We start from the raw sequence: 27,586 nt of genomic DNA, 5'->3' as shown, positions 1-27,586 counted from the left end.
TTTCATTGGAGTCTCAAGTTGGCCGTACAAATGTGATCATCAGAGTTGGTTGTTAGAGGGTGGTATGGTAGTTATTGACGGTATCCAATGAGTAGAATCATTGAAAAAGAGATAGTTGAAGTGAATTAAGGTGAGTGAGTAAAAATAAACTAGTTGGTTGGCGAATTGTTAATTTTAACAAACGTCAATCATTTCCTCGTGATCCTAAAGATGAAATCCAATATCTCCACTAATCTTTATGCTTATCAAATCCATTGCCAAGTTACCAACTACTTCCCCTTTTCACTTTCCACGAAGGACCATGAAAATGGATGAAGACGACGAAAAAATTCCACCTTTCCAGCCACCACTACCACCAAATACAAAAGAGAGAGACCAAAAAACCAGAAAAATGGTGGAAAATTCTTTCGACACTTCAAAGAACAACCACCGGATTTCTCTTTTCTAATACTTTTTTTTGGGAACACATCTCAATTTCAGTATACCCAGTAAAGAATTCGATGCAAAAAGGGGAAACGATGAAGATTTTCAGTAGCTTCCTTCTTTGTTTATTCTCTGTAATAACTGTAACTTCAGCAGCCACTCCAATCGTAAACCCCATCTGCCCAATGGACCTCAACTATGTCCTCAGAATCCCTTGGAATGCGACTGCTTGCCGGAACCCTTTCTTCCAGACCACTGCCAAATCCGCCATGAATGATACCTCCAAAATCCCTTGTTGTCAAACCCTTTTGTCCTTGTTTGGAATTGCTTTGGCCCAACACCTCAAAGAGACTTCTCTTTTCAACCTCCCAGACCTCGAAACCTCCAATTCCTGCCTTCGCGATTACCAATCGAAGCTCTCCTCGCTCTCCCTTCCCGGCGACCTTGTTACCCATTGCTTTAATCCTTTGCAATTTGTGATCTCTGCTAATGTCTGTGCTGGGATTCAAACGACTCGAGATTGGGTCTCGAAAGTTGGCCAGAACTCGCCGCTCGATTCTGGTTGTCGGTCGGAACTTGTTGGTCCTGGCTGTGATGCTTGTCTCGCTGCTGGTTTGAAAGTTCAAGCTATTTTGACTGGAATTGATGGTAATAAATCTCATTCTATGGATTGCTTTTACTTTGCTGTTCTTTATGCTGCTGGTATTGTGAATGAATCTGGCCCTGAAGGCGACAGTGCGTTAGATTGCATACTTAATTTGCCATTGAGTATTGAAAAGGATTCCAAAAGTAACCATTCTGCTCTAGTTTATGGCCTTACTGCTGCTGCTGTTGGAATTTTGGTCCTTTTTGTTCTGTTAGGAATAGGATTTTGGTTTTACAAATGGAAAAAATTGGCTGATAAGTCTAGTTTAGAGTTTGATGTTGAGCTGGATGAACAAGGGTCTAGGCCACATGCCAGGCCAAACACTGGATCAATTTGGTTCAAGATTCAGGAGCTTGAGAAAGCAACTGATAACTTTTCTTCAAAAAACTTCATCGGGAGAGGTGGGTTTGGTTTGGTTTACAAAGGGACATTACCTGATGGAAGTATGGTGGCAGTCAAGAAAGTAATTGAATCAGATTTTCAAGGCAATGCAGAGTTCTGCAATGAGGTTGAAATAATCAGTAATCTGAAGCACAGGAATCTTGTTCCACTTAGAGGTTGTTGTGTGATCGATGGGGATGGTGGTCATGATGAGGGAGCAAGTGAGCGATACCTTGTTTATGATTACATGCCAAATGGAAATCTTGATGACTATTTGTTCCCTATACTATTTGATCAAGTTGGAACTGTAAAAAAATCATTGACATGGCCTCAAAGGAAGAATATTATCTTGGATGTGGCAAAAGGCTTAGCTTATCTGCACTACGGAGTGAAACCTGCCATATATCACAGAGATATCAAGGCGACGAACATATTGCTAGATGCAGACATGAGAGCAAGAGTGGCAGATTTCGGGCTCGCCAAACAGAGCAGGGAAGGACAGTCTCATCTAACAACTCGAGTTGCAGGAACTCATGGGTATTTAGCACCTGAATACGCACTTTATGGACAACTAACAGAGAAGAGTGATGTTTATAGCTTTGGAGTAGTTGTTTTGGAGATCATGTGTGGGAGAAAAGCTCTTGATTTCTCTTTGTCGTCATCTCCGCGTGCATTCTTGATCACAGATTGGGCTTGGTCCTTGGTGAAAGCTGGAAAAATAGGAGAAACTTTAGATCCTGCTCTAATGAAAGATGGAGATTCTTCTAATTCAAATCCAAAAGCGATAATGGAGAGGTTCATTGCTGTTGGAATTTTATGTTCTCATGTGATGGTGGCTTTGAGGCCCACCATTATGGAAGCTCTGAAAATGTTGGAAGGTGACGTTGAAGTTCCCCAGATTTCTGATCGGCCAGTGCCTTATGGCCATCCTTCATTTGTTGGTGACGGCAGCAACTTCAGTATATCACCAACATTAAGCGGACTTGAATTGCATAACGGTGACATGCTCAGATGAACAAGAAGACCAATCACATTCAGTATCAAACTCAGAAGATATCTTGATTTTTTGGTTAGGCGAAAATGCTTCAAGAGTTTGTTATATCTCTTATGTAGCAACTCAAATGAAGGCTGCCATTCGCTGCCATTCGAGATTATCCAATGCAGTCTGGATGTCGTTTTCTGAGCCTGCGATGAAATGATATCTACTACAGAATGGGAGTCTTGGAGAGGGAGGTTTAACTGGAGAATCTGAGAAGTTGAAACTGGTGAGACCAAAAACCTCCAACCTCCATCATAATCAGTTAACCAAACATTTGATCATTGAGAGCTTTAGAATTGGAATTAATTAGGATTAGCAGATGCTTTGGAATTAAAATTTTCTCTTGTAATGTAAATTTTACTCGAGTCTGTAAAGATGTCATCAAGTATAGCTTTAGTTCTTATATCTCACTGATTTATAGCAAGTATAAAGATGTACATTTTTCTTGTCCATCTCTTTTTTCTTCTATAGAAACTTTTCTATCCTTTTTGTTGAACAAACAAATTTTTCATTTCACAAATAAATCAATGGCAGGAGAAACAGACTTTGGCATCCTTTTGCAATAGTAAAAGGAAATTTGAATGTGGAGTTCATCATGATATATAATTTCCCACTCACAATCCTGATGGGAGTATGCAGGTTTTCAATGAAACTGTGATGGAAATGTAACCGAGAAGCTTGCTGTAGTGTCTTCACTCTAAACAGCAACTGAATATCTCTTCAATATGTCGGTTGTTTTCTTAGTTTCGTCTGAGTAACAGGTGGTCTCTATAGTTTATAGAGGCAATAGAAGCAATTAGGGGGTGTATATTAGGGTGTGTTTGGTCCAAGGAGTTGAGAAGTAGGAGTTGCGAACTCCGCTCCTTGTGTGATTCAAAAGAGTTTGTGGATCCTACTACTGCCTTATCAATTCTTTACACTGTAGCTTCAAAGAGTTCATGACTCCCTAAACTTCATAATTCTTTAGAGTAGTCCCAAATACCTCTTGAGAGACGTTGAGATATCGAGAGGAGGGACCAAAAAGGTGTTGGGGGAGTTTAGGAGTTGGTGGAATTTTAATACTTGTTTTGATGTTGATCATTCGACCTTTTGTAATCATGACATTGACCTTATTCTTTAACATGGGAGTCTTTGTCGTAGTTGCTAGTGTTTGACTTTTAAAAGTTTGGGAACAACCATAATGGACGACCATTTTCAAGGGATGATTTGAGATCTTCTCAAATTTATGAACTGAAGCTCCTTTTTGCAACTCATATCTAATTATTGATTATTTATTCTTTTTTTATTCCTTTTTTTTAAAGGACAGACTTTACTTTTGAGTGAGCTGTTCTGAGTCCTTTGGAATTTCGTATGAATTGCCATTAATTTTGGTGCGCCAGCAAAGAATGAAGCTCCACCATCAAGGAAAGCAAAAAGAACTTTAAGACTTTCAACAATATGCACTATCAATTGGCATTTGCAAATGAGAAATTTGAGCAGTAGTTCTCATCTAATATAACTTGTAAACAACCAAAACCTTCCAAAGCCTCAATAACAATTATGGAATCAACCTAAATTTGGATTAAGATGTTGATCTAATATCTCAAAGGCAAGAAAACTTGTTCCTTGCCTGAGATCCAAATCATTCTGTAAAGCCTTTTTCCATGTAACCCAAAATATATAGAATTGCAAAATACAAGCACTTAGTTGTGTTTGACTTGACTTTGAAAGTGTAGACGTGTGTTGACTTGGAATAGCTTCTAGATTCATATAATGATCAGAAGAGGTACACTATTCAAGCACTTCTAACATAAATGAAGAATTTCCATAATTTCAGTCACATTTTGGTAATATGAAATATTGCTAGCAGCATAACAATAAGTTTCCTAATGGGAATAATGAGAAGAAAATTCTTCCTAAACTTCACTAAATTACAAAATCAGCTGTTACTATACATGTCTTTATCAAAATTGCCAACTTTTTTCAATAAGTTATTAATATTCAAAATATTAGAGAAGGTGGGGAAAACGGATAAAATAACTCTTCCATGAAATCTTCACTGCAATATCAGCCTACAGAGGCATGTGTCCATCTGGCTTCCAAGTTATTTCTAAGAAGGCTACCTTATGGTAGAAGTAGGAGATGTTGAATTGAGAAGCAGAATCCTCCCATTAGTCTAATTTAGTAGAACTTAAATGATCTCATTATAACTCTGCCTTTGATTCTACATCTTCATTAATAGGCTTCTTACTTGCAGGATTGTCGGCTTGATCTGGCAATAAAACAGGTGTTTGAGGGTTGACATCACCTAATATTTTAGCTGTGAATATTCTGGCCTCCAAATCAAGATCTGGCCATTCGGGAACAATTCTTCTAGCACCCTGATAAATGCAACTAATTTTAATAAATGGCAAAGATGAAAAAGCATACAATATAAACGTTATTATGCTTCTAAAGATAGAAAATGATATGAAGAAACAACAGTCGGACCTGAAGCTTCGGTTCTTTGGTCATGGGGTTGTTACAGAGATCAATGGTTTTCGCCTTGGATTTTGTGGCATTACCACACCACGACTCACACCAGAGCCATTCTTGTGGTAGAGAGAAAATGGGCACAGTGTGCTGAGCGTAGTTGGGAAGATCCTGAAAAGAACGCAGAATATAACTAGAAATAAATACCATGAACATTATCTCCATTTACCATATGGAAGTGCACCATAGAATGGGGACAAAATAAAATATCAGGTGATGTAAATTTTACTTGACAAACATTATCTCAATGCTAATGAAGTATCACTTGATATGCTATTACTAATGAGGCGATAAACGATGTAAAATTTACTTGCCTGATCCAAATTGGATAAACTATTTGGATCCTTGCTTAGAGATTCATAGAAAACTCTTAGATTATCTCCAGCTGCCGTTTCTCGGAATTTCTTTAAATCAACAACATATAATGCACTGTAGGAAACGGAAAGAAAAACATTAATGCATCATATTATTAGTTACTGCAAGGTATTTGATAATTTCCAGAGATAGGGGAAGTGGTGTTCAAAAACAGATGGAGATTTGACTTTTTACTTCGTTAAAGACTACATCCACAGACTTTTTACACATTCTTTTTCTGAAGAAACAGACTTTTTACAGTCAATTACGGAATTCTAGTTGACTCTACTGAACAACCAATGAAATATAGGAGACAATATAAGATTTCTTGATGGCATTTTTCTCGGAGGAATGAGAACTTTACGACCCATTATGAAGTTGGAATTTGAAATATCAGTGGAATTAATGAATGAGCATGCATCTCAATGGAGTTCAATCAATACATTACAGCAGTCTCTACCTTATATGGTATGGTTTCCCACGTAGGTGTTCTTTCCAGAAGCCCTGTCCATTAAAGGAAATAGTGAGGACAGGGTGATATTGAAAAATACTTATTGATAACAATTAACAGGGAAGGAGATTGATATGTACTTGTCTCCAAAACCTATATCCATCCATATCCTTATTATTGTCACAAAAGGGCGTATATGCTAGTGGTTTTCCCTTGATATCCATGTCATAGAGTTCCCCCATATCTGTCCGGACAATCTGATCAGCATCAACAAAAATGACCTGCAGGTAACAAACGAACAATTTCTTTTAGATGAGTAAATAAACATGCAACAGATGATCAAGTTATGAATAAGTTAAGCTAACATTTTGATATTCGTTTCTTTTTAAAAATAAGCTACGAGAAATCATGGAAGTTTGGAGCATAATGGACATGGTACCTTTTCCAACGAAAGAGGGAAGATAACATCAAGAAATAGAATCTTATATGCCCAAATAATCCTCTGTTTTTCTTTCTGCTTATGCAGCCACGTAGGCCATTTGTAAGTAATTAGTTCAAAATCAAAACCATATTCTTCAGCCATGAGTGGAATTACATCCTGCTTAAGTCACCAGAGAGCGCAGGTATTAGGTATCTAAACAAAATGTTCTTCAGAAAACAAAAACAAAAACCAAAACAAAAACAGAAAAAAAAAGAAAGAAAGAAAGAAAGGGAGCATGAGTGGCTATGTTAACCTTAAACTGAGGGGATAGATAATTCTTTATAAACCAGAATTTCACAGGCCGACGTGTATTCTTTAGGACACTCAAGATCATGATTTTGAGAAAGCGTTCATATCTGCCAAGAAATATCATTAGAAAGTGGACCATTTTACAGATTCATAGACTGCATAAAGTAATATCCATTGACAAAGTTCACTGCCAAAAAGAAATTATCTATATATATATATATATTTTTTTTTTAACAAGAAACAAGCCACTTCATTAAGATTATGAAAGCTGATACAAGTGAAAGAAAGGAAACAAATGATAAAGCAAAGCACTAAAACATAACATAACATGATCTATATTTTTTTAAAGATGATAATAATAGCTACCTCATATATTCATGCACATTACAAGCATCTATATGTTCAAATTGCATATTAATTTTAATTTGTCTCTGTGATTAGAAATTGTGGTGCAACGACTCGATTATTGCAAATTTCCATTGTTGATTTGTCCTGCTGAATTTTTCAGAACATCATTAACACAAAGCACTAGAAAGAAACTATTTGTTAGAACTCAAAGTGAATGGAGACAGACTAGGGGACCAGGTCAGGTCACTTAAAAATCATGGGTACTTCACTATGTTGGCGATATCCATAAGACACGTAAAAACCTTTACTATTATGTGAGATACTATTATAGTCACTCAACCAAGCTTGTATCAACTTGACTCTAAGAAACAAACAAACAAATCTTTAAGAAAGCTTGAAGCCAGCACTGGATAATGAATACGTATAAGTTCCTTTTGTGCTCGGCTCTTTTCTTCTGTATTGTCTGTTTATAATCTTTCAATGAACTTAAGGAAAGAAGGAAATCATTCTGCAATTCTATGTTATAATTATATCTTCTATCGATACTGGTCAATGTATATGAAGTTCAATGTTGGGTATAGACCACTACAGAAATGTAACTTGCACTACCGAAAGAAACTGATCATATAGTAACGTTACACTTACAGGTGTCCAGATGCAATGGAGAAAATGTTTATTGTCTTTCCATGGCGCCCTCCTTTTCCTTGCTCCTACAGAGAATGAGTAAAGATTAGAATTAAAGAACATCTAAAATAGGAGCATAAACAAGAATTTCCCCGCATACGGTGTTTTGTTGATTCTACCTGTTAAATGCATAGCTAGATCAAATAAAACACCAAGTATCATCTGAATCGTAGCCTTTTGGCCAAGTTATCCTCGAAACAGCAATCCATTGATATGATGAAATAGGATACAAAAGAAGCTCGTAATTATTGTTCTTTGCCTATGAGGAAAATCTGAACTCATTTGAGGAGCCAAATTTTGTTTATGTAAATTTTATTTGTAAGTGTAATCACCAAATGAGTAACTTTTATGTTTTAATGCTAAATCACTACTAAACCCAAAAACTTAGAGTTGAGACAGTAGGTGGTATATTTAACCATATTCTTCATATTCGTGCTACTAGTAGCTTGAAAAATAGCACGATGTCCAATGAATGATCATTACTATTATAAAATTGAAGAGTGGATTAATGAGGGAAACTAGAACTTGATGTTCACAACGGCCTTCTTGATTATAAAATTGAAGAGTGGATTTCATTCCAGTATTCAATTCAAAATTATGCATCGAATCAGCCATTTGATTTTCTTTTAAAGATGGGTTTTGGAAAGTTCAGGCCCTATTTTTATCTTTATTCTTCTAGATCTCCACATGTTTTACATCAGAGAATTTCCTCCCCAAGGCTATTTGCGGAAGAAAATAAAAAGATCTTCCAAGAAAAAAAAACCCATTGGATTTTTTAAAATGAGGCTAGAAGACCTGGAAGATGTTCAAAATTTGCTGGATTTTTTGGCATCATTGGTGGGATCTTTCAAAGTATTTTGTGATAATAGTTTCATTTTAATTAAATGCCAGTTGGCGTTTTCCTTTTCTTCACACAAACCTTTGGTAATATGGGTGGTAGCTATCCATCTTTGTACTAAATTTTCATGAATCAAATGTCATGTCGTATCTAAAAAATTAAATGAATGAAAGGCCAAATATCACCATTTAAAGTTAAGGAATTGGTCTGATGCAAAATACAATCAATCATATTTTTAGAACAAAATTTCCATAACAAGACTGCCATATGCTTTAGAACACCAGAGACTACAGTTCTTATAAATGTAATATTCACAATAATGAGATTAAATATAAGAGTAGAATCCAGGAGGGGAAAGATGAGAAGAGAACAATTTTTCATATGAAAACAAAATTTTGATTCAAGTGGATTGGCTTGGAGAAAAGGTTGTAACACTGCTAAACGACCATTAGAATAATTTACCGAATCAGAAATGTAAGAACTACAAACAGATCCGCCTGATTATCAATAATAATAATTTTTAAAAAGCCTACAAGGGGAAGATTAGGCATCCCTTCCAAGAAAGAGATATTCTATTGGCACTAAACAAAAAATAGATATAAAAAATAGAGAGGGATCCAAAAATAAAGGTTCATCTAAAACTTTACATCTAGGAAGCACACACACAGATATCAATACGATAGGGTACGACGATACGTCAATTTTTAAAAAAATTAAGATACAGATAAGTCGGTTATATATATATATATATATATATATATGATATTGTCCAATTAATTGTTATAATACTATTTTGAAGTTAAATTAAAGTAGATTTGAGAAGAGTGAAAAAATATTAAGATAAAATTTAAAAACCCAATGGCATCGTAACTGGCGCCAACGAGGCCAAATGATGGTTTGAAGATAGGTGTAGGGCTGACAGCAGAGAGAAGTAGAAAATGAAGATTGAAGAATGAATTTGAAGATAAAGGGAGAGGGGGCTGTGAATCGTGATTCAGATAGTGAGAGAAGAACGAAGATTTAAATGCCTTTAGGGTTTTTTCCTTATACTTCTTTCTGCATTTTTGTTTTTTATTTCCAATTTTTTTTGTTTGGGACTGCCAAATTTAAGTAGACTTTTAAATAAAATGGGTTGTAGCCTTGTAGGTTGGGCTTTTAAGTGGATGGTATTAAATATGAAAAAAAAAAAAAAAAAAGACCCAAAGTATCCACTTCACGTTTCTGTAAGGGGTTACTGTATCTGAAAATTTGAAAAAAAGAAATCAAATACTTCAAATCACGTCTTAAACACGTATCTAGACGTATCGATATCAGATATTTATATGATACAGATTCTTTACACAATTAGAAGTATTTGTGCTTCTTAGTTCTACATCAATAGCTCCAAGGGTATTATTAAAATGTATGGCCAAAGTCTGAATCATAATTTACATCAATACAAGAAGATGGCAAAGAGATAAGTTGAGAACTCACCACAGACGTGCTTTTAGTCTTTTTTGATTGATCATTGCTTCCAATTAAACCAGAGGCCCATTTCAAAAAATTAGAGTTCCAATTATTATGCCCTTCCTGCAAAAAAGAATAATAATAATAATAAGTTAATTAATTAAAGAGAAAAAGAGCCACAATTCCACCAACGAATCTATCATGCACCAGAAATGTAATTCACCAACATTGGAATAAAAAAGGTTAAATAAGATATAGTTTTTAAGCTTGTGTCTAATAGTTTCTTGAACGTAGAAATTATCTACCAAATCCTTGAACATTCAATTTTGTGTCTAATAGGTCTATGAAAAATTCAAATTTCTAAAAAGACTAATTAATCTGAATTTTATATCTAAAAGAACCCTAAATTTTTTTCAATTTTGCATCTCGTGGGTCAATAAATTAAAAATAAAAAATAAAAAAAAAAATCCGAAATAAGTTAAAGATCTATCGACATAAAATTGAAAATTCAAAGATTTATTGGCCACAAATTTGAAATTTGAAGAGACCTATTACCCACTTTTTAAAGTTTAGGGACCTATTGAATACAAAATCGAAATTTGAAATTTGAAATTTTTTTTTTTTTGGGTGAAAAATAAATATGAAAGTTCAATGATCTACTAGATACTCTTTAAAGTTTAACAAAAAAAAATAGACACACACCTAAATGTCAAGGACTAAACTTGTAAATTAACTGATAAAAGACGAGATTAATTCTTAATAATGATCACCCACTTTCTTATTCCCCAGCAAGTCATCACCACCATCAGGAACCAACAACTTTTCGTGCTCTTTTCCCTTTTTCTTCTCTACCTCCATGTGAACAACTTTACCCCGCAGATCATCAATAATGATACGTTTTGACAATGTTTTCTCCCGACTTTTACCCCCACCTTGCTTCAGAAGATAAAGTTCAGAACTTCTACCAGGAGCAAGTTGCAGGTACCAAACTCCAGGAGAAACTTTCATTTGCCAATAACCCAGATTTGCCATTACAAGAGTATCAACCAAATGTGGTGTGCTCTTTGTACCAAGAATTAACTGGAGTCCTCGGGGAGGTTCTTGATTATTCTCTGAACAATGGCCTGAAAATGAAGTAGTACATGTCGCAATACAGTCACTGAACCTTGTTTTTTAAGATTTCGTTACATCTATGTTCCACCTTATATGTAAATATGATGCACTGCTTACCAGTAAGAACAAGAGCTTCAAGTTCAAACACCGCTTGCAACGTCCTTGTGTCCCCAATATTCTCGAGTAAAATATTGTCCAGATCATGACTGAAATTTGCAACGTGATGCAAGAAACATACGAAGTTGAAATCAAACGGGATATGGTATTGTTCAAAGAAAACAAACCATTCGAACTTATATGATTACAAATCGAGAATATATGGTTAGTGGATAAACATACACAGCAATAACAGGCTCAACAAGCCATGGCTCTGGAACATCAAGATTCATCGTTAACGTCTTGGACAATGGCATATTTGCAAAGAATGCTTTAGGCCCATTTATGGTTGCATCCGTACTGCTGAAATCATCCTGAAATTGTCATGAACAACTCAGACACCATTTATGGGGAAAAACTTAATTTCATATAAACCAAAGGCCTTCATGAATAATTACCAGTGAAGGCAGAACATAGCGGTAGTAATTCTTCAGAGGTAGATCAACAAGCGAACTCTGCCATGGAGAAGACATGACAAGGTTAATTCCTCAAGAAATTAATAATTATCAAAGAATTATCATTTGAATTTGATAGAATAGGCACGCTCGACACCCTTGGGATGTTAATGTACAAGGTTTAGAACATCTTACCATTGGATTTAATATGATCCTCATGCTAGGTTGTATGTATTTTGACAGAACACGAAGAATTGATGATAGCTTCTGGCCAGATGGACTTAGTGGATCAATAACAGCATCAATATGGATGCTAGAACTTTCATAATCTACTACAACGGCACTGTATAAAGTAAAAATAAAGAGAAGGGTGAGGGAGGCCAAAGAATTGGAATTTTGAAGTGTACCGCACGGCCACTGATGACAATTTTTTTTTCTTAATGAAACGGAAACTAGACTTTTCATTGAAGTAATGAAATGAGTCTAATACTCAAATTAGAAGAAAGTTAATCACAATGCTGAGATTTTCAATAAATTTTGATATATCATTACAAGGATTACTATTCTGTATTAATACTGATGAAGTTCAAAGGAAAGAATAATTTATACATTAAGATTGAAATCTTTACCTATATTCTGCATTCAAAACCTCAAAGCGTGCACTTTCGAAACTTCGCTCCCGCTGAGCCATTGAGGATGAAACAAACATAATAACATCACTGAGGAAGTTGCTGCAGTAGTGTGGGATATCATGAACAGTTAATACAAATCAAACGGGTAAACACTAAATACTACAAGTACTAAAAATATGACCAATGAATTGCATGTGGAATAATATGAAATCCTAAATGTTGCTGGGCTTTTTTTTTTTGGGTTCTTTTTCTTATATGAAGCAAACCACTTTCAGTGAAAAAAAAAATGAAAGAATAACAGGACATACAAAAAACTAAGCCCACAAAAAAGGACCCCACTAAAAAAAGATGGAACCAATCAAGCAAAACAATGCCTATAGGATAGTTACAAAAATACTTTGGAGTCAAAGCATAGAGAGAAATATGGAAACTAATAAGGGTAGGGCACAAACATTGCTAGACTCTCTATCCAACCCTTTAAACACTCACAGAAAGGCGGATGGAAACGCTCCAAACAATCCCCAAAGATTCCATATGATAGCATACACATCTGCCAAACATAAGGAACAAAACTTCTCACGGAAAGGCAGATGGAGGAGGAACTCCCTGATCACATCTCTGGTGCCCATATGATGGGCAAGCATCAAACCAAACGTTTGGAAGAACAAGTTCCAAATGGAAGGCACAAACTTGCATGTCCAAAGAATGTGATTTAGGTCTTCCTGTGCCTTCCGATAGAAAATACAATAAAATGGGCCCACTAACAACGCATCCTCCTCGAGAGTGGATCCCAAGTGTCGCACGTCCTGTAAAGCTTATCAAATAAAGAATCTCGCCTTCTTAGGAATCTTAATTCTCTAGAGGACAGAGAAAACAAACTCGCCAGACGGAGAGGGATCACCTAGAGAGTTAGGATCTCAGACAGACAAATTCCTTCCCCCCACACCTAGGGGGACAAAGAGCAAAGAGGCTTATTTATTTTATACCCTTGTATATACTTCCATTTTTCCAGTGAAAGCTCATTTTCTTACAACAAAATATATGTGCATGTGTATAGATATATGTGTATGTATGTATATGTATATGTGTGTATGTACATACGTGTGTGTGCATTGATATATGTGCATGTATATACATGTGTGTGTGTATAAATGTGTGTATGTATAAATAAAATAATAATAATATAAGGCCTTGTTTGATGATGACTCAATTTTATTTTTAAGTTTTTGAAAACCATGTTGGTCTCCTCACATTTTTTTACTAGAGTTTCCAAAATTTCCAAAATGAAAATTTTATAGTATTTCTAGTTTTCAAAACTTGACTTAAATTTTGAGAGCATTTTTTGAAAGTAGATAAAAAAAATTTTAAAAAATTAAAAAAGGAAAAAAACACTATTAGGTGGAATTAGTAGTGTTTATAAGCTCAAATTTTGAAAATCGGATGGGGCTTACATTAAATGTGTAAAGTACAAAAGATAAGGAACGAAACAGAGTTAACTATGTCAAAATCACTCGAGGATAGTTAAAAATTGTACTACTTTTGATCAACGAACAGTTATTTATTATTTCCATACATGCATTTTATGATATCTCTAGCAGTAGTTTAAACTTTCAATATTGCCTTATCCACTTAATACCTCGTAATTTCTCCATTTATTAAGCACAAAAAGAATAAAAAATGAAAAGAAACTTAAAGAACTTTTTTTTTTTTTTTTTGCTTCCTTTAGGGGGAAAACCAAGCTGTGAAATACTTGGGGGAAACATATATACAAAAAATAATATAAATATATTCCTAACTGAGGATGCAATGATTAAAAATCAAGATAATAAAGAGTGTTACGTTATAAAATAGTTATGTGGGGAAAAATGGAAACAAGGGGACAAATTAGATGGTACATCCATTATTTCCTACCACAGGCCATCCTCTAAGAAAGGTGAGCTAGTAGGAGCCATGCTAGCATTCCCATGTTAATTTCTCTCCATGGCAGATATCACGAAAATAAAAGAGCAAAGAGATTGAAGGTAGATAGCCATTGAGGTTTGAGGAAAGGAAAAACAAGTTTCAATCAAGTTTAAACAAATTCAATAAAAGAGAAATAAGATCACCACCACCACCCCCCCACAAAAAAATAAATAAATAAATAAATAAAAGAACCAAAAAAGTACTTAAACCTGTAAAAAACAAAGGCATATTATTTCATGGCTCTTTTTTTTACAATAAATACATAAATAAGGGGCAAGCACTGAGGAAGTGGGGAAGTAAACCTTGTTAATCTGTCAGGATCAAAGTCATCCCATTTCACTTCTTCAATAATTTCCACAATATGTTTTATTCTCCGCTTAAACTCTACTGCTTCCAGTAGATGTAAGTCGTGACTCAAAAATGAGCTCTCATCAGTAACAGGTGTAACCTATGAGTGAATGAAATGTAAATTAAAAATGTTCTACAATATGAAGCCATATATTTCTGGAAAATCATAGTCAAATTTACAAAACTTAAAACCAAAGGTGAAAAGGACTCACTCTTCCATTGGTGATAACTGCATTAACAATAGATTCAAGGCCAAGCTGCCCCGACAAAAGATGTTCCACCTGAAAACCATTATGCATGCAAAATATAACATAATACTATAGAGCAGAGTGAAGATTTTGAGATGGAGCAAATAAGTTGATAGGAAATACATAGATTAAACACACAAGGTAAGCACGGACATGGATACAGGACACTAGTCACATTACACGAACACAGCGACACACCAATTTCTAAAAATGAAACATACGGACACATACATATTGGGGACACTTTTTTAGGTAGAATTAAAAAAAAAAAACAAAATACTTTTTTTTTTACTAATTATTAAAAGTAATTATAAAAAATGTGTGTTAAAAAAAGAGGCTAAAATATAGAGAGTACCCTTAAACTTTGTAGTTTGAGTAAAAAATACCTAACTTTTGAAGTTTCAGAATTGCCCTTAAACCTTCGAAAGGAGTTCAAAAATACCTTTACCGTATTTGATGGTAACTGTTAGTTTTTTTTTTTTTTTCAGAAATACTCTAAACTTTCAAAAGTTTCAAAAATACCCTCAAATTTAAAAAAACAAAAAATAAAATCAAAATCCAAAAACAAAAAACAAAAAACAAAAAACAAAAAATACTCTTACTCTTAGTATATAAACAAAAATTGTCGATACCTTATCTAAAAAATATCCTTGAACTTTCAAAAGTTTCATTAATACTCTTAGCCTTTAAAAAAATAAAAAATTAAAATGCTCCTATCGCTAGTATAGTGATCAATTTCTTTTAAATTTTCTTGAGTTCAAAACAAATCAATTTCAAAAAAAATTATATAAATATCAATTGGAAAAACTACCCTTTTGGTCCCTGAGTTTTTAAGAATGTGTGCATTTAGCCCTTCATGTTTCAAATTGGCCATTTTAGTCCCCAAGTTTTTAAGAATAGGTTTAAAAGGTACCTCTACTAAAGACTTCACTAAATTGAAACAAAAAAAAAATGACTAGATAGGTGACAAGGCTTGATGACTAAGAAAATTTTATATTTTAATATTTCTCTCTCCTCTCTCCCTCTCCTCCTCCCTCTCTCTCTCGTTCTCTCTCCTCTCCTCCCCTCTCTTCTCTCTTAATCATGAGAGAGAGAGTGGGAAAGAAAAACCTCTCTTTTCATCCTAATAATTGGCTCTATGGGAGTGTTAATGAAAAAAAAAAAAACCCTCAACATCCTCACATTTTTCATTGAGCCTATCAAAACCATCCAACAAGCCCCCAAATAAATCCCAATTAAAACCCCTAGATTCACCCTTCTATTTAACAATCCAAAGTCAATTAAAACCCCCTAAACTCCTCCCCTCTTTGGTTCAATTCTTCATCTGTCTTCTTTGAAAACTTATTTTCTTCTAATTCCTTTGCTTCATACTTTACACTTTCCGATCTCTTCCCCATCATTTTCTTGCTCTCCTTTGATACAATTCTTTTGGCTTTCTTTAGCTTCCTCCACAAATAAGTTATTGCCAATGGAGAATCGAATAGTCGACATTAAATCACAATTTCCAATTTCTCATCTGGGGTTTCTTTCTTTTCATCAAAATACTAACAATGAAGAGCTTTGAAAAATAAGCTAACTTTGGGTTTGGTGATGAGTAATCTTCATAAAGATGTAAACTTTTGTGTTGGGAGAGAGACAACACCTAAACAACAACAATGACAAAGATGAGATTGTTGGAAATAAAAAACCAGAAAATGGTGTTGTTGAAGAGAGATAAAAAAGAGAGGGTCTCTAATGTGGTAGGATTAGAGTAAATTAGGATATCTTCATTAAATCCTCAATTGGTTAGGATTAGGATTAGTTTTCTTGATTGATTAGGATTATAATTAGTTCCTTTGGTTTATTAGGTTAGGATTAGTTTCTTTAATTAATTAGGATTAGGAATAGTTTGCTTTCCAATTCCTTATAAATAGAGAGATTATCTTCTTGTATGGGCAACTTTTGATTCATAATATAGACTTTGATTTTATTATCGGAGATTTCTCTCCTTTTATCTCTTAGGCTACATCAATTTGGTATTAGAGCAACCGTCTGGGCCAAAGTTGACTGCCGCCGTTGGAAGACCGGGAAACTCTTGGCAACGTCGATCGCAAGAGGGAGCTTTGTGAGCTATACTCGTTGTTGAACAGTCCACATCTATATAGGGGGAACCCTTCAAATTATAGGAAAGAAAGAAGATACTGATTTTTTTTTCAAGATTTTGCAAGAATGGACTATTACCGATCAAGGAAAACGCTAAAGAAAAAGTATAGAAGCTGATATAGGCAAGAAGGTCAAATTTACTCCCAAAAGCAGTGTTGGGATTCTGACTCAAGTGATTCAGAAGAAGAATTCCGATATAATAACTTTGCTCGTGCTCAATTTTCTCAAAGAACCTATCATTACCCACATTTGAAATTTGATTATAGTAATTCTAGCGATTTCAATGAAGATTCTAATGTTGTTTGGAACTGAATAACACGGCGACATTATCAATAAAGAGCAAGATGATCCAATCAAACTGGTTTCTCAAGAAATCGACATAAGAATTGGGAGTTAGATGATTCAGAAAATGATTCAGAGTGTGAAAGAAATTATTATGACCAACATCAAAGAACACCAATAAATCATTCCAACACCAATACGGAGGCCGAAACATTTTCAAGAAAACATAAATATTCAAATACAAGCATCTATCAAGAAGACTTTCAGAAGGGAATGGATGAAATTTGGGGTCTTTTGAAAAAAATTCAAGAAAGGCATAATTATAATCTTCAAGATTTTTCAAGAAATCATCCAGAATTACATTTACTCACTCAAGAAGAACAAGAACTCATCCAAATGGGCTGTGAAATTGTGCAAAAAACAAATAGAGTAGAAAAAATTTAAAAAAATAAATAATTGAAGATGAGTTGAATAAGGCAAGTAGAAAGATCGAAGAGGAGCTTGCGTTGGAAGAAGAAAAAATCAATGGAACTAACACAGAGTTTGCTCAATTCGAACCATATGATGAGGAACAATTAATCGATGAAATCAACGATGAAGTTGTTGAAGAAGATGAAGCCACTGCAAAGAATGTGTCTATTTGGTTAAATCAATTAACCGAGGCACACAACCAACTACAACTACCTCCACCACGAGAGAATAAAGCAAAAATTAGTCTTGGCCACCAAGAAGGACAACAAGAGAATCAACAACACCAATGGTATACAAGAAATGTCCAAGATCTACCAAGAATCATTCAAGAACAACCAAGATCAAGGTTATATTTGAGGAAATATTGGGAGTATGTGAATTCTTCAAGTGTGGATGAAAATGATACTCATGGGCAACCTAATTTGAAGATAATTGAAAATCATTTTCCTCGATTCTTTGAAAAGTCTGTATACATTTTAGCAACAAAGGATTTTTTGAACAACTTAATTCTTGGGTTCATTGTTGATAGTATTGGTGGAAATAATTTTCCCTTTCAAGAATCAAATATCCAATATATTGACGTGGGTCGTGAAAATTGGTTGTTATTGATGCCTGGTGTTCATAGATGTGTCCGTTTGAGTGTCTTACTTTTTTATTTTTACCTTCATTTTCGTTTTAAAACTTGAGCACAGGTTTTTTTTTAAGGAGGGATAGAATGATGTGGTAAGATTATAGTAAGTTAGGATATCTTGGTTAAATCCTTAATTGGTTAGGATTAGGATTAGTTTTCTTAATTGATTAGGATTATGATTAGTTCCCTTAATTTATTAGGATTGGGATTAGGATTAGGTTCTTTAATTAATTAGGATTAGGATTAGTTTGCTTTTCAATTCTCTATAAATAGAGAGATTATCTTCTTGTATGGACAACTTTTTGATTCATAATAAAGAATTTGATTTTATTATTAGAGATTTCTCTCTTTTTATTTCTTAGGCTACATCAGTCTTTTTTCTCTCTCCCACGATTAAGAGAGAACAAAAGGAGGGGAGGAGAGGGAGAGACTAGAGTGGAGAGGGTGAGATTTGAACTCGTGCGCTCATGGTTATTAAATATAAAATTTTCCAAGTCATCAAGCCGCATCACCCATCTAGTCAAGTTTTTTGTTTAAATTTATTGGAGTTTTAATAGAGGGACCTTTTAAACATATTCTTAAAAACTTGGGGACTAAAATGGCCAATCTGGAATATGAGGGACTAAATGCACACATTCTTAAAAACCAGGGACTAAAAGGGTAATTTTCCCATATCAATTTTTTCAATATAGATACTCTCATTTTTCTCCCATTTGTGCAATTCTTGCAACAATTTTTTCAACAACAAAATACAAACCAAAACTTCAAAGTTAAAGCATAAAATCCCACAAAATTCTAAAATCAAGATCTCCCCTTAAAGCTTACAATTTAACACACACCCAACTACAAACGTACTATCTTGTAACAACATTCAAGGGGAGTTAAGAGGTTATTGAAGAAGAGAGGAGAAAAAAGAGGGAAAGTAGAGAAGTATCAGGTCATAGATTGAAATGGGAGACGGAAAAGAAATAGGAGAGGGAGGTTTTGGAGTGTAGATAAACAATAAGAGGATTTTAAACTATTTTTTGAAAGGTAAAGGTACTAAAGCACCTTTTGAAAGTTTAAAGGTATTTTTGCAATGAGGTATTACAGTTTCGGTTCGTATACTTATAGTAAGGGTATAACTTTTTTAAAAAAGTTTTAAGGATATTTTTTTAACTTTTGAAAGGTTTGGAGTACTTTTTAAAAAAAAAAACACTATTGATTTTCATCCAAAACTAACAGTAAGGATATTTTTTTTTTAACTCTTTTTTGAAAGATTAAGGGTCTTTTTGAAACTTATGAAAGTTCAGAAAAATTTTTAACACAAAGAAAATACAAAGTTCAAAGACATTTTTTATAATTTAGCCAAAAGAACAATTATCATAGAAAATTTGTGAATGAAGATTCAAATGATGCATAAAACCCTAGTCATATGGATATATGTGGTGTTTTGAACTTGAAAAGTCTGCCTTGTGGAGAAATGTGATTAAAAGCAAGTACGGGGAGGATTTTGTAAGGGAAGGGCTTGCTTATAAAAAAATGAAAAGGTTTCCTTGGTCCTTGGAAGGACATAGCCAAAGCTTTCTCCTTTTTCTAGAATAATTGTAGTTTTAAAGTGGGCCGTTGTGAGGGTATGCTGCTTTGGGATGATAAATGGCTGATCAGCCTTTGAAGATCCTCTTCCCCAATATTTTCACAATATCAAAGGCCAAGACTATTAGTGTTAAAGATATGTGGTCTAGTAACGGGTGGGACTTGAGGCTGAGAGGAGGGCTTTTTGACAAAGACGACTCCCAAGCTTGAGTATCTCCTAACATTTGTGTGATGTGGTGCAAAAGTGATGTCTATCATCCACCTGCTTTTTCATTGTGACTTCTCTGCTGATATGTGGAATTTCTTTAGACAATTTTTGGCCTTCAGAGTTGTAAGCCGAGTTCCCTCCGATTGTGACTGGTTGGTTCAGAGTGTTTTGGAACTGTGTTGCTAGGGCTATCCAATGGCTCCTTTGGAAAGAGAGAATGTGCAGGTCTTCCTAGATCAGTCGTTTCTTCCCTCTTTTTTTTTTGTTCAGTTTATGGCGTAGTTGTAGTGGTCAACGCAAGTCATTTTGTAACTACACTTTAGACATCATTCACTTAGAGTGGAAGGTCTGTTATTAATCTTGTTTCTTATAAAGATAAAAATAAAATTTTAATTAAAAAGAGAAAAATGAAAAAAAAAAAGAAAAAGAAGGGAAAAAAAATCCTTCCTTTACAAAAGGAGAAGCCCGATCCCCTTCGGAAGCTTTTGCATTTTAATAATATTCTTTTTTTTAAAAGGAAATAAGACTTTTCATTGAATTACATTAAATTAATGAAAAGAGACTGATGCTCAAAATATAAAGAAACGAAACAAAACAAAACTTGCCAAGTACACTCGGGATAATAATATAATATAGCGAACAAAACAAAATAACTAAGCTGGTAAAATAAATGCATTCCAGTTTAAGCATAAGTCTTGAACAGAATAGTCTCCAAGAGGTTTGAAAAGAGAACACAAAGATGAAGCTTAAACTCAGGCAGCTTCACAACCATCAAACCAAGGTAAAGGCTTGTCTTGAAAAATACGTTGGTTACTTTCAAACCAAATTTCAGAGAGAATAGCTTTCACTGCATTAGACCATAAAATCTGGGACTGAGGCTTCAGGGAAGGACCAACCAGAATCTAAATAACATTATTCTTGAACACATCACAGACCACCCACTGAAGTTTAAACACCGAGAACAACTTCCACCTACATGCCTTGGAAAAAGGGCACTCAAAGAAAAGATGTTCAAGCCCTTCTTTATCCCGCCAAACAAAGAGGACAAATTGAGAGAGACAAACAGTGAGATGGAAGCTTCTTTTGAAGAGTATAAGAACAGTTGAGCACACCAAAAATCATAACCCAAATAATGATGTTAACTCGTCTAGAGTATTTAGATTTCCACAAGATTTTATAGAGACGTTTGTCCATTGGAGAAAAGGCAGCCAAATGCTTATAAGAGGTTAACAGAAAACAGTCCTGAAGACTCCAACCTCCAACTACGTGAATCAGGAAGTCAACCACTCTTTGTCCTCTAATGAACCCAATAAATGCTGAAAATCCACCCCTTCATCATCCTTCAATAACCCTCTAAAAGAGATATACTAGAAAGATTAACTGCATCTCATTGGTCTAAGACCAAACCATTGGGATTGGAAGCAACTCTAAAGAGGCATGGAAAATGTGAACCTAAAGTAGAATAATCTAGCCAAGAATCATGCCAAAAAGAAATCCTGCTGCCCAAGTTCAAACAAAGCAAGAGATTCTACTTTCCGTTTGAATAATATCCCATTAAAAACCCACAAAAATACTTGCTTATTAAAAGGTTTCTCATTTTTTATTTTTTGGATAAGAGACTATTTCATTGATTGAATGAAATACAAAGATGTACAAAAGGAACCCTGATGAAGAGTTAGATTCTTGGAGTAATCTTGGAGAAAGAGTTTTATTCAAAAGTTATGAAAAATGATAACAAGCTCCCTTTAAATAGGCCCAAGAGGAAAGGGCTTGGTCACACCTAACTACTTAATTAATTAACTAATCCTAAACCCCTTTAAGTAGACCCAAAGGGGAAGGGTAGTTTCACACGTAATAAAAAACTAATAAAATGAAACTAATCAAGACAAATGATAAAAAAATACAATCAACTAAACAATTGGAAATTTTCCAAAATATCCCTACATCAGGCCCTATCAAAGGAAGTACAAAAGATGTTTAAAATTTGAAATGAGAAAGGAGAGAGAAACCATGGCTCTCAATCGCTTGTGTATCTTAACACTGAAAGAAAACGTTGAATAAAGCATATTCTAAAACATCCCTAGAAGATTTGGCTTTTTCTTGAAATAATCTTGCAAAGACCTTCCACAAAATCGCCGAAACAATATTTTCCCAAATATGTTCTTTGTTGGGCTTGAAAACATGACCAATAAGCATCAAATTGCGAGAGTCATTGTGGGGACCATGAACCATTGAAAGGCTTCAATCAATTCCGATCAAATATCTGCTATAAAGGGGCAGTTGAGAAAGCGTTTTAGGTTGTTTTAGGTTATTTTAAGATCCCATTTGAGGAGATGTTTTAGGTTGTTCCTGTTTCCAGACCAGAGGAAGTTATGGAAGAGCTTCTCAATGTTTTAGGGTTCTCACTTAAAAATTTAAAAAAAAAAAATGTAACCCCAATGCTTTCAATAGATTTCTGTACATATAGCATGATTAATTCTAAATATTAGTCATTTATCTTAGTTATTTCTTTTGATTTTCTTTCCTTTTCTAATGAGTTCCCTTAGTTCAAATTCCTTTCTCTTATAACTATCCATTATTGGATCTTTTTCATATATGATAATAAAAAATCTCTCTCCATAAATAACACCTTTCCTTCCCCCACAATTATACTTTCCCTCCCTCCCTTCTTTTCCTCCACAACCCTCTTTTATTTGATCTTCCCTTCAACGAACTTCACCCCTGCTTTACCACAGAATGCCTTTGACCAACCAATGTCATTGCTGACTGCCTTTGACCAACCAACACGGTTGCCGACAGCCTTTCTCAAACACAGTCGCAGATTACTTGATAGGTTTGAGTTTTAAATGTATCTATGTGCGTCTATGCGTGTCTATCACGTGTCTATCACGTGTCCAATTTTTTTTTAACAAAAAGGAAATCTAAAAAAAAGGAATGTATTTTCACATAGACAAATGTTTGGAGCTGTATCCAAAACGTGTCAAACATGAACACTTTTATAAGAAAAACAGAACAGGGAGCACTTATTTAGAAAAGTAGTTTATTTTATCAAAAAGCTCTGACTGCAAAAGTTCTGTTTTATTTTATTTTGAGAGAGAAAGAGAGAAGTATCAATTTGAGTCAGTAACATTTTTTTAAAGAAGAAACTCTGATTCAGGAAATAACCGCACAATTTACCAAAAGTTGGTATACCCGATTCAAATACGTTTTTATTTCTGAGTTTGATTCAAGAACATTCTTTTAAGAAGAAAACATTGATGCACCAACTAACCACACACTTAAACAAAAATTGCTATATCTGGCTCAAATACTTTCTTCATTTGATTTAGGAACATTCTTTTAAGAAAAAAACTTTGATTAAGGAACTAACCACACAATTTAACAAAAAGTAGTGTACCTGGCTGAAATACTTTCTCAGTTCATCAAAGAAGGAGTCAGAGAGAGCTATTCTGTATGCATTAGGTGGTAACTCATTAGCTTCAGCAAGCTCACAGGCTTTCTCAATAAACTCTTGAAGGCTATCAACTGCTACTGAAGATTCAGGGATGAACTTTTGACTATATATAGAGCACAGCTGATCTAGAAAATCTAATACTTTCTTTTTGTGGCTGCAAGAATAGGCAAAAAGAAAAATAATTAGTGTTAGACAGCTAACATAAGCATATGCACTGCATAGCCCCAGACACCACCCCAGGAAAAGGAAAAGTGAACCATCACAACAGAAAATTGAACAAACCTGTGCAATGATGCACTAATCTCAAACACCTTCGCTAGAAGTAAACTGGATTCACTGGTATGGTTGCTAGTAGTAAAAAGGAACCCGACACGAGCGCTTTTAGATCCACTCATCTACATCCCAATATTAAAATTTTAATAAAGAGTAAATTTTTCAATTGATAACATCTGTGACAATAAACTAAAGTTCAAGAAAATTCATCACGCAGGTAACAAATGCAATAACCAGATAGTGTAGGCCTTCTTTCAGCAACTTTATTCCTTTCTTTGAAGCAGCATCAATGACCAAGAGATGGGTCACAGGTTTCAAATCGTCCATAGCTGGTAAATAGAAATGGAATCTCATGAATTGGTGTTCTCAAAGTTAAACACTCTAAAATTTAGGGTATGCTTTGTTTATAAGAAACAAGATTTGTCGATAGAAAAAGGAGAACATAATTCTTACTTCCAGGAGAATGCAAATAGTTGAAGTCATTCAATAAAGACTCCCCTCCATGAGTGGATGCAAACATAGAAACAATACGTGGTTTCCCCTCAGCAACAATCTACGTAACAATTGGACATAATGATGCAATAAGATCAATGAAATAGATAAAACACACAAGCTACTTTTTTCCTTTTTTTTTGGAAAAAAAAAACAATCTTGTTGATGTATCAAATTGCATAAAAGCTTCTCGATCAATCAGCACAAAAAAAAGATCCAACAATCATACAGCATTTTGTCGATAGCTAACCTGTGGATTATATCGACTAAGGCCACTTTCTGATAAGAATTTTTCAAGCACGTCAGTGCGAGAAGATATATGTCCATAATAAACTTGTTCCTGTATCCGAGGAAGCTCTTCGTTCATGGCATTTATCAGAGACTCCTGATCAACATAGATTCCAAAACATTATGTACAGAGGAGAGGTAAGAGTTAGCAAATCAAGCCAAAGAGTATTCACTTGTAATCAAATCATATCATCTAGAAGCAAATAAAGTTAACCAACTTGCAGAAAGTGATGGTTATGGACTTGGTATGAGATGATCATAAAATGTTCGACAAACACTAAAAGAACTGAAAGAAAACAGCAATGCCCAATAAAACAATACCAACCTTGTATGGTCAAAATATTTGATCTACAAGGTAAAATATAGTAAAAGTTTAAAAATTACCTCGCTAGAATCAAATACAAGTCCATTCATCAAGAGGGAACACTCCGATTTAGATAAGCCAAGAGAAAAAGTAAATATGGAGCTTTCCTCAGCCAGAACTTTGAAGGTTTGCTCCTTCTCCAGCTTTAGTAGCACGTCTTGAGGAGGAGATTTTGACTTCGATCTATGAAAACAGAAAGAAGTTCATTATTCTTTATTATTGGTAATAAATAGATTGACATTAGTAACCATAAGAAAAAAATACAATACGTAATATTAACTTTAACATCCATTAATATTCAACATATTCAGGGAACTTACAGAAGTGTTTCCACAAAAGCTCCTTCAACATGATGTATTTCAGGAGCATCATCAGCTAAACCATCTGCTTCAAGCCGTAATTTGTTTACCTAATTTAATTCAGTATGTTCAGCAAAATAACCTGTCTGAAGCCTTCAAAGCAGTATGTAATCCAGTATAGCGAAAATGTACCAAAGCATTGGAAGTCAAGCTACAATAACTAGTCTCCCACGTTTATTAGCAAGGAACTTATATGAATCAAAGACAAATATATATAACAATCTACAAGGATATGTATAAAAAAAAATTTAAAAAAAGGAAGAAAGAAAGAAAAAGAGAAAGAAGAAGAAAAAGAAGAAGCCCAGAAGTCCACAACTAGCTACAGGAATGGCTATAATCCAAAAGAATTACATCAAGCTAAGCAGTACAAAAAGTCCGACTAAAAGAAGCCATAAAGATGCATTAAACCATACCACTTCCCAGACTTTCTCCAACAACTTCTCCAACTCTCCAGAAATTCCACTGTGCCTCTTGAGCCACACCTCCCCATAAAAATGTACAAAAACAAGCTTGCCACAAGCATAATGGCCCCCTTTGGAAAGTGTAACTTGAGAGAAACCAGAGGGTATTCAAAGAGAAGAGTTCAAGCAATCATTTCAAATAAAGCGAGCTTCTTTGATAGAGAGAAATCTCATACGAAGGGCCAAGGAAAAAATTTTAGGAATCTTTCTGCAAGGCAAGTATCCTATATCACCTCTCCAATCATGGAGCCAAAAAAAATTGTTATCCCCCTATCTAAGAATGGACAGTGCTATGGTGGAACAATTGAGAGAGTTTTGACATGTCTCAAGTGTTAGGTTTGAGAATTTGAAAGGGTTTTGAAATTTGTATACATGTACTCCTCACGTTAATAAATCTACATTTATTGAGGATTCTACTGGCCGAATGAACTTCATACTGATGAATCTACATTTAGAAATTGAAATTCTAGCCTGACTAAAGACTTCTAAGGTATAACTTAGAAGTGAGTATATAATGAAACAAGCTGGTCCAGGCCAGAGAATCGGACAAATTTCTGAAGAAAGCAAAGTAGCAATTAGTCCGACTTCAGACTTCCTAGAGATGAAAGGTCTAACCAAGAAATGTAACTTTCCCCTCGCAAATGGCCCTTGAAAGAAGGTACTGCAATGCATTGACTAAACTTTTAGATAAAAGTAAACATATCATTAGGTACAACAAAAGAATGAATCCCCCCCCCCCCCCCCCCCCCCCCCCCCAAGTTGAGTGTATAATTAGCTGATTAAGAAGATGCTAACCAACAAGACGGAACAATGTGAAGAAAGGTGCAGAACATACATTACTCAAAAACTGAAAGGCCGTCTGAATTCCTTGGTTCTCCTTTAAATAAATGAACAGCTGTATCATCTGCAAAAACAGACATTCATCATAATACGGAGTATCCTTTCAAGTTCTTCAAACCAACAAAGTACTAAATTGTTAATAGTTGGACAGTGTGATTATTGATTAGGAGAAATCTAGAAATATTGTTGATATTGTAAATCATGGATATAAATTGGGAACCAGTAAAAGATAGAATAAAACAAAAATAAGTTACCAAACTGGACGTATCTGACTCGGATTTAGCTAACCCATCATCATTGCTTTCAGTATGCTTGATAAATTTGGAAGAGAACAGTAATACCCCAAATCTAATAGGAAAATTGTTCTCGTAAAATGACAGGATCGTGTCAATTGTCTGCATGTTTGGATTTTATTATTAAAGAGAAGTAAATGATTAGCAGCAACATCTTTGTAAAGAAGGAAATGGTTCAGGAAAAACAAAGACCTGTAGACCGCAAACTGTTCCAGGATCAAGAACATAAATGGCATGAAACAGGTTTTTGCGGATGTAACGAAGTTGTCCAGGGAAGACTGGCATCAAAATCTACAGGAATTAAAATCTGTACTTAGAGAATGAAAAATGAAATAAAACTAACCGACCACCAAAGCATTGAAAATGAAAATGTGATACATTACTAAATTACCTCATTGATGTTGCTCCTCCATCGCTTATACATAGCATCTTCTTCCAAGTTGTTGAGGAAATGCACATGAGAAGAACGAAAGTCCACACGGAGCAAGTCGGAATCAGCTGGGGGTAGACTTGACAGAAGTTTCCGAATAGTTTGATGAGGAATCTGATTGTCGGCAACATCAATTCTTTAGCAAACAAAATGGGACTTCAACTAAATTAAAACACTTTTAACCTTAGGTGTTTCAACGCTTAAAAATTGAGTAATGAAAACATAAGTATAAATAATCCATCTTCAATCAGGAAATTAAAAGATAAAAAATTCATTGGTATTTGGATAATGAATTAGTACAATAACACTGGGATATCA

At 34.5% G+C, this 27,586-nt stretch overlaps 2 protein-coding genes across 2 annotated transcripts in view; one reads left to right on the top strand and one right to left on the bottom strand.

Annotated features, from left to right (window-relative positions):
- The first annotated feature begins 256 nt into the window (after window positions 1–256).
- LOC120088261 (probable receptor-like protein kinase At1g11050) lies at window positions 257–3,043 on the top strand. Its single transcript, XM_039045418.1, has one exon. The coding sequence runs from the start codon at window positions 312–314 to the stop codon at window positions 2,463–2,465; it is 2,154 nt and encodes a 717-aa protein (XP_038901346.1). The 5' UTR covers window positions 257–311; the 3' UTR covers window positions 2,466–3,043.
- Window positions 3,044–4,242: 1,199 nt separating this feature from the next.
- Window positions 4,243–27,586, bottom strand: part of LOC120073575 (UDP-glucose:glycoprotein glucosyltransferase) — a 43,629-nt gene continuing 20,285 nt past the window's right edge. Inside the window, exons 10-37 of the mRNA XM_039026399.1 lie at window positions 27,230–27,382; window positions 27,031–27,129; window positions 26,800–26,940; window positions 26,541–26,609; window positions 25,206–25,294; window positions 24,906–25,068; window positions 24,484–24,618; window positions 24,195–24,294; window positions 23,976–24,070; window positions 23,751–23,863; window positions 23,412–23,622; window positions 14,670–14,738; window positions 14,412–14,557; window positions 12,145–12,246; window positions 11,711–11,858; window positions 11,519–11,575; window positions 11,304–11,434; window positions 11,082–11,170; window positions 10,626–10,975; window positions 9,879–9,974; window positions 7,529–7,593; window positions 6,540–6,642; window positions 6,245–6,403; window positions 5,946–6,086; window positions 5,815–5,858; window positions 5,315–5,429; window positions 4,959–5,111; window positions 4,243–4,849 (exon numbers count right to left, since the gene is read on the bottom strand). Of these exons, the coding sequence (XP_038882327.1) occupies window positions 4,673–4,849; window positions 4,959–5,111; window positions 5,315–5,429; window positions 5,815–5,858; window positions 5,946–6,086; window positions 6,245–6,403; window positions 6,540–6,642; window positions 7,529–7,593; window positions 9,879–9,974; window positions 10,626–10,975; window positions 11,082–11,170; window positions 11,304–11,434; window positions 11,519–11,575; window positions 11,711–11,858; window positions 12,145–12,246; window positions 14,412–14,557; window positions 14,670–14,738; window positions 23,412–23,622; window positions 23,751–23,863; window positions 23,976–24,070; window positions 24,195–24,294; window positions 24,484–24,618; window positions 24,906–25,068; window positions 25,206–25,294; window positions 26,541–26,609; window positions 26,800–26,940; window positions 27,031–27,129; window positions 27,230–27,382 (3,513 nt within the window). The 3' untranslated portion in view covers window positions 4,243–4,672. The remainder of the gene's footprint in view (window positions 4,850–4,958; window positions 5,112–5,314; window positions 5,430–5,814; window positions 5,859–5,945; window positions 6,087–6,244; window positions 6,404–6,539; window positions 6,643–7,528; window positions 7,594–9,878; window positions 9,975–10,625; window positions 10,976–11,081; window positions 11,171–11,303; window positions 11,435–11,518; window positions 11,576–11,710; window positions 11,859–12,144; window positions 12,247–14,411; window positions 14,558–14,669; window positions 14,739–23,411; window positions 23,623–23,750; window positions 23,864–23,975; window positions 24,071–24,194; window positions 24,295–24,483; window positions 24,619–24,905; window positions 25,069–25,205; window positions 25,295–26,540; window positions 26,610–26,799; window positions 26,941–27,030; window positions 27,130–27,229; window positions 27,383–27,586) is intronic.

Source organism: Benincasa hispida, chromosome 1, assembly GCF_009727055.1.
Source record: "Benincasa hispida cultivar B227 chromosome 1, ASM972705v1, whole genome shotgun sequence".
NCBI lineage: Eukaryota > Viridiplantae > Streptophyta > Magnoliopsida > Cucurbitales > Cucurbitaceae > Benincasa > Benincasa hispida.
The sequence above is the reverse complement of the archived record's forward strand: the minus strand, read 5'-3'. Positions and strand labels throughout refer to the sequence as shown.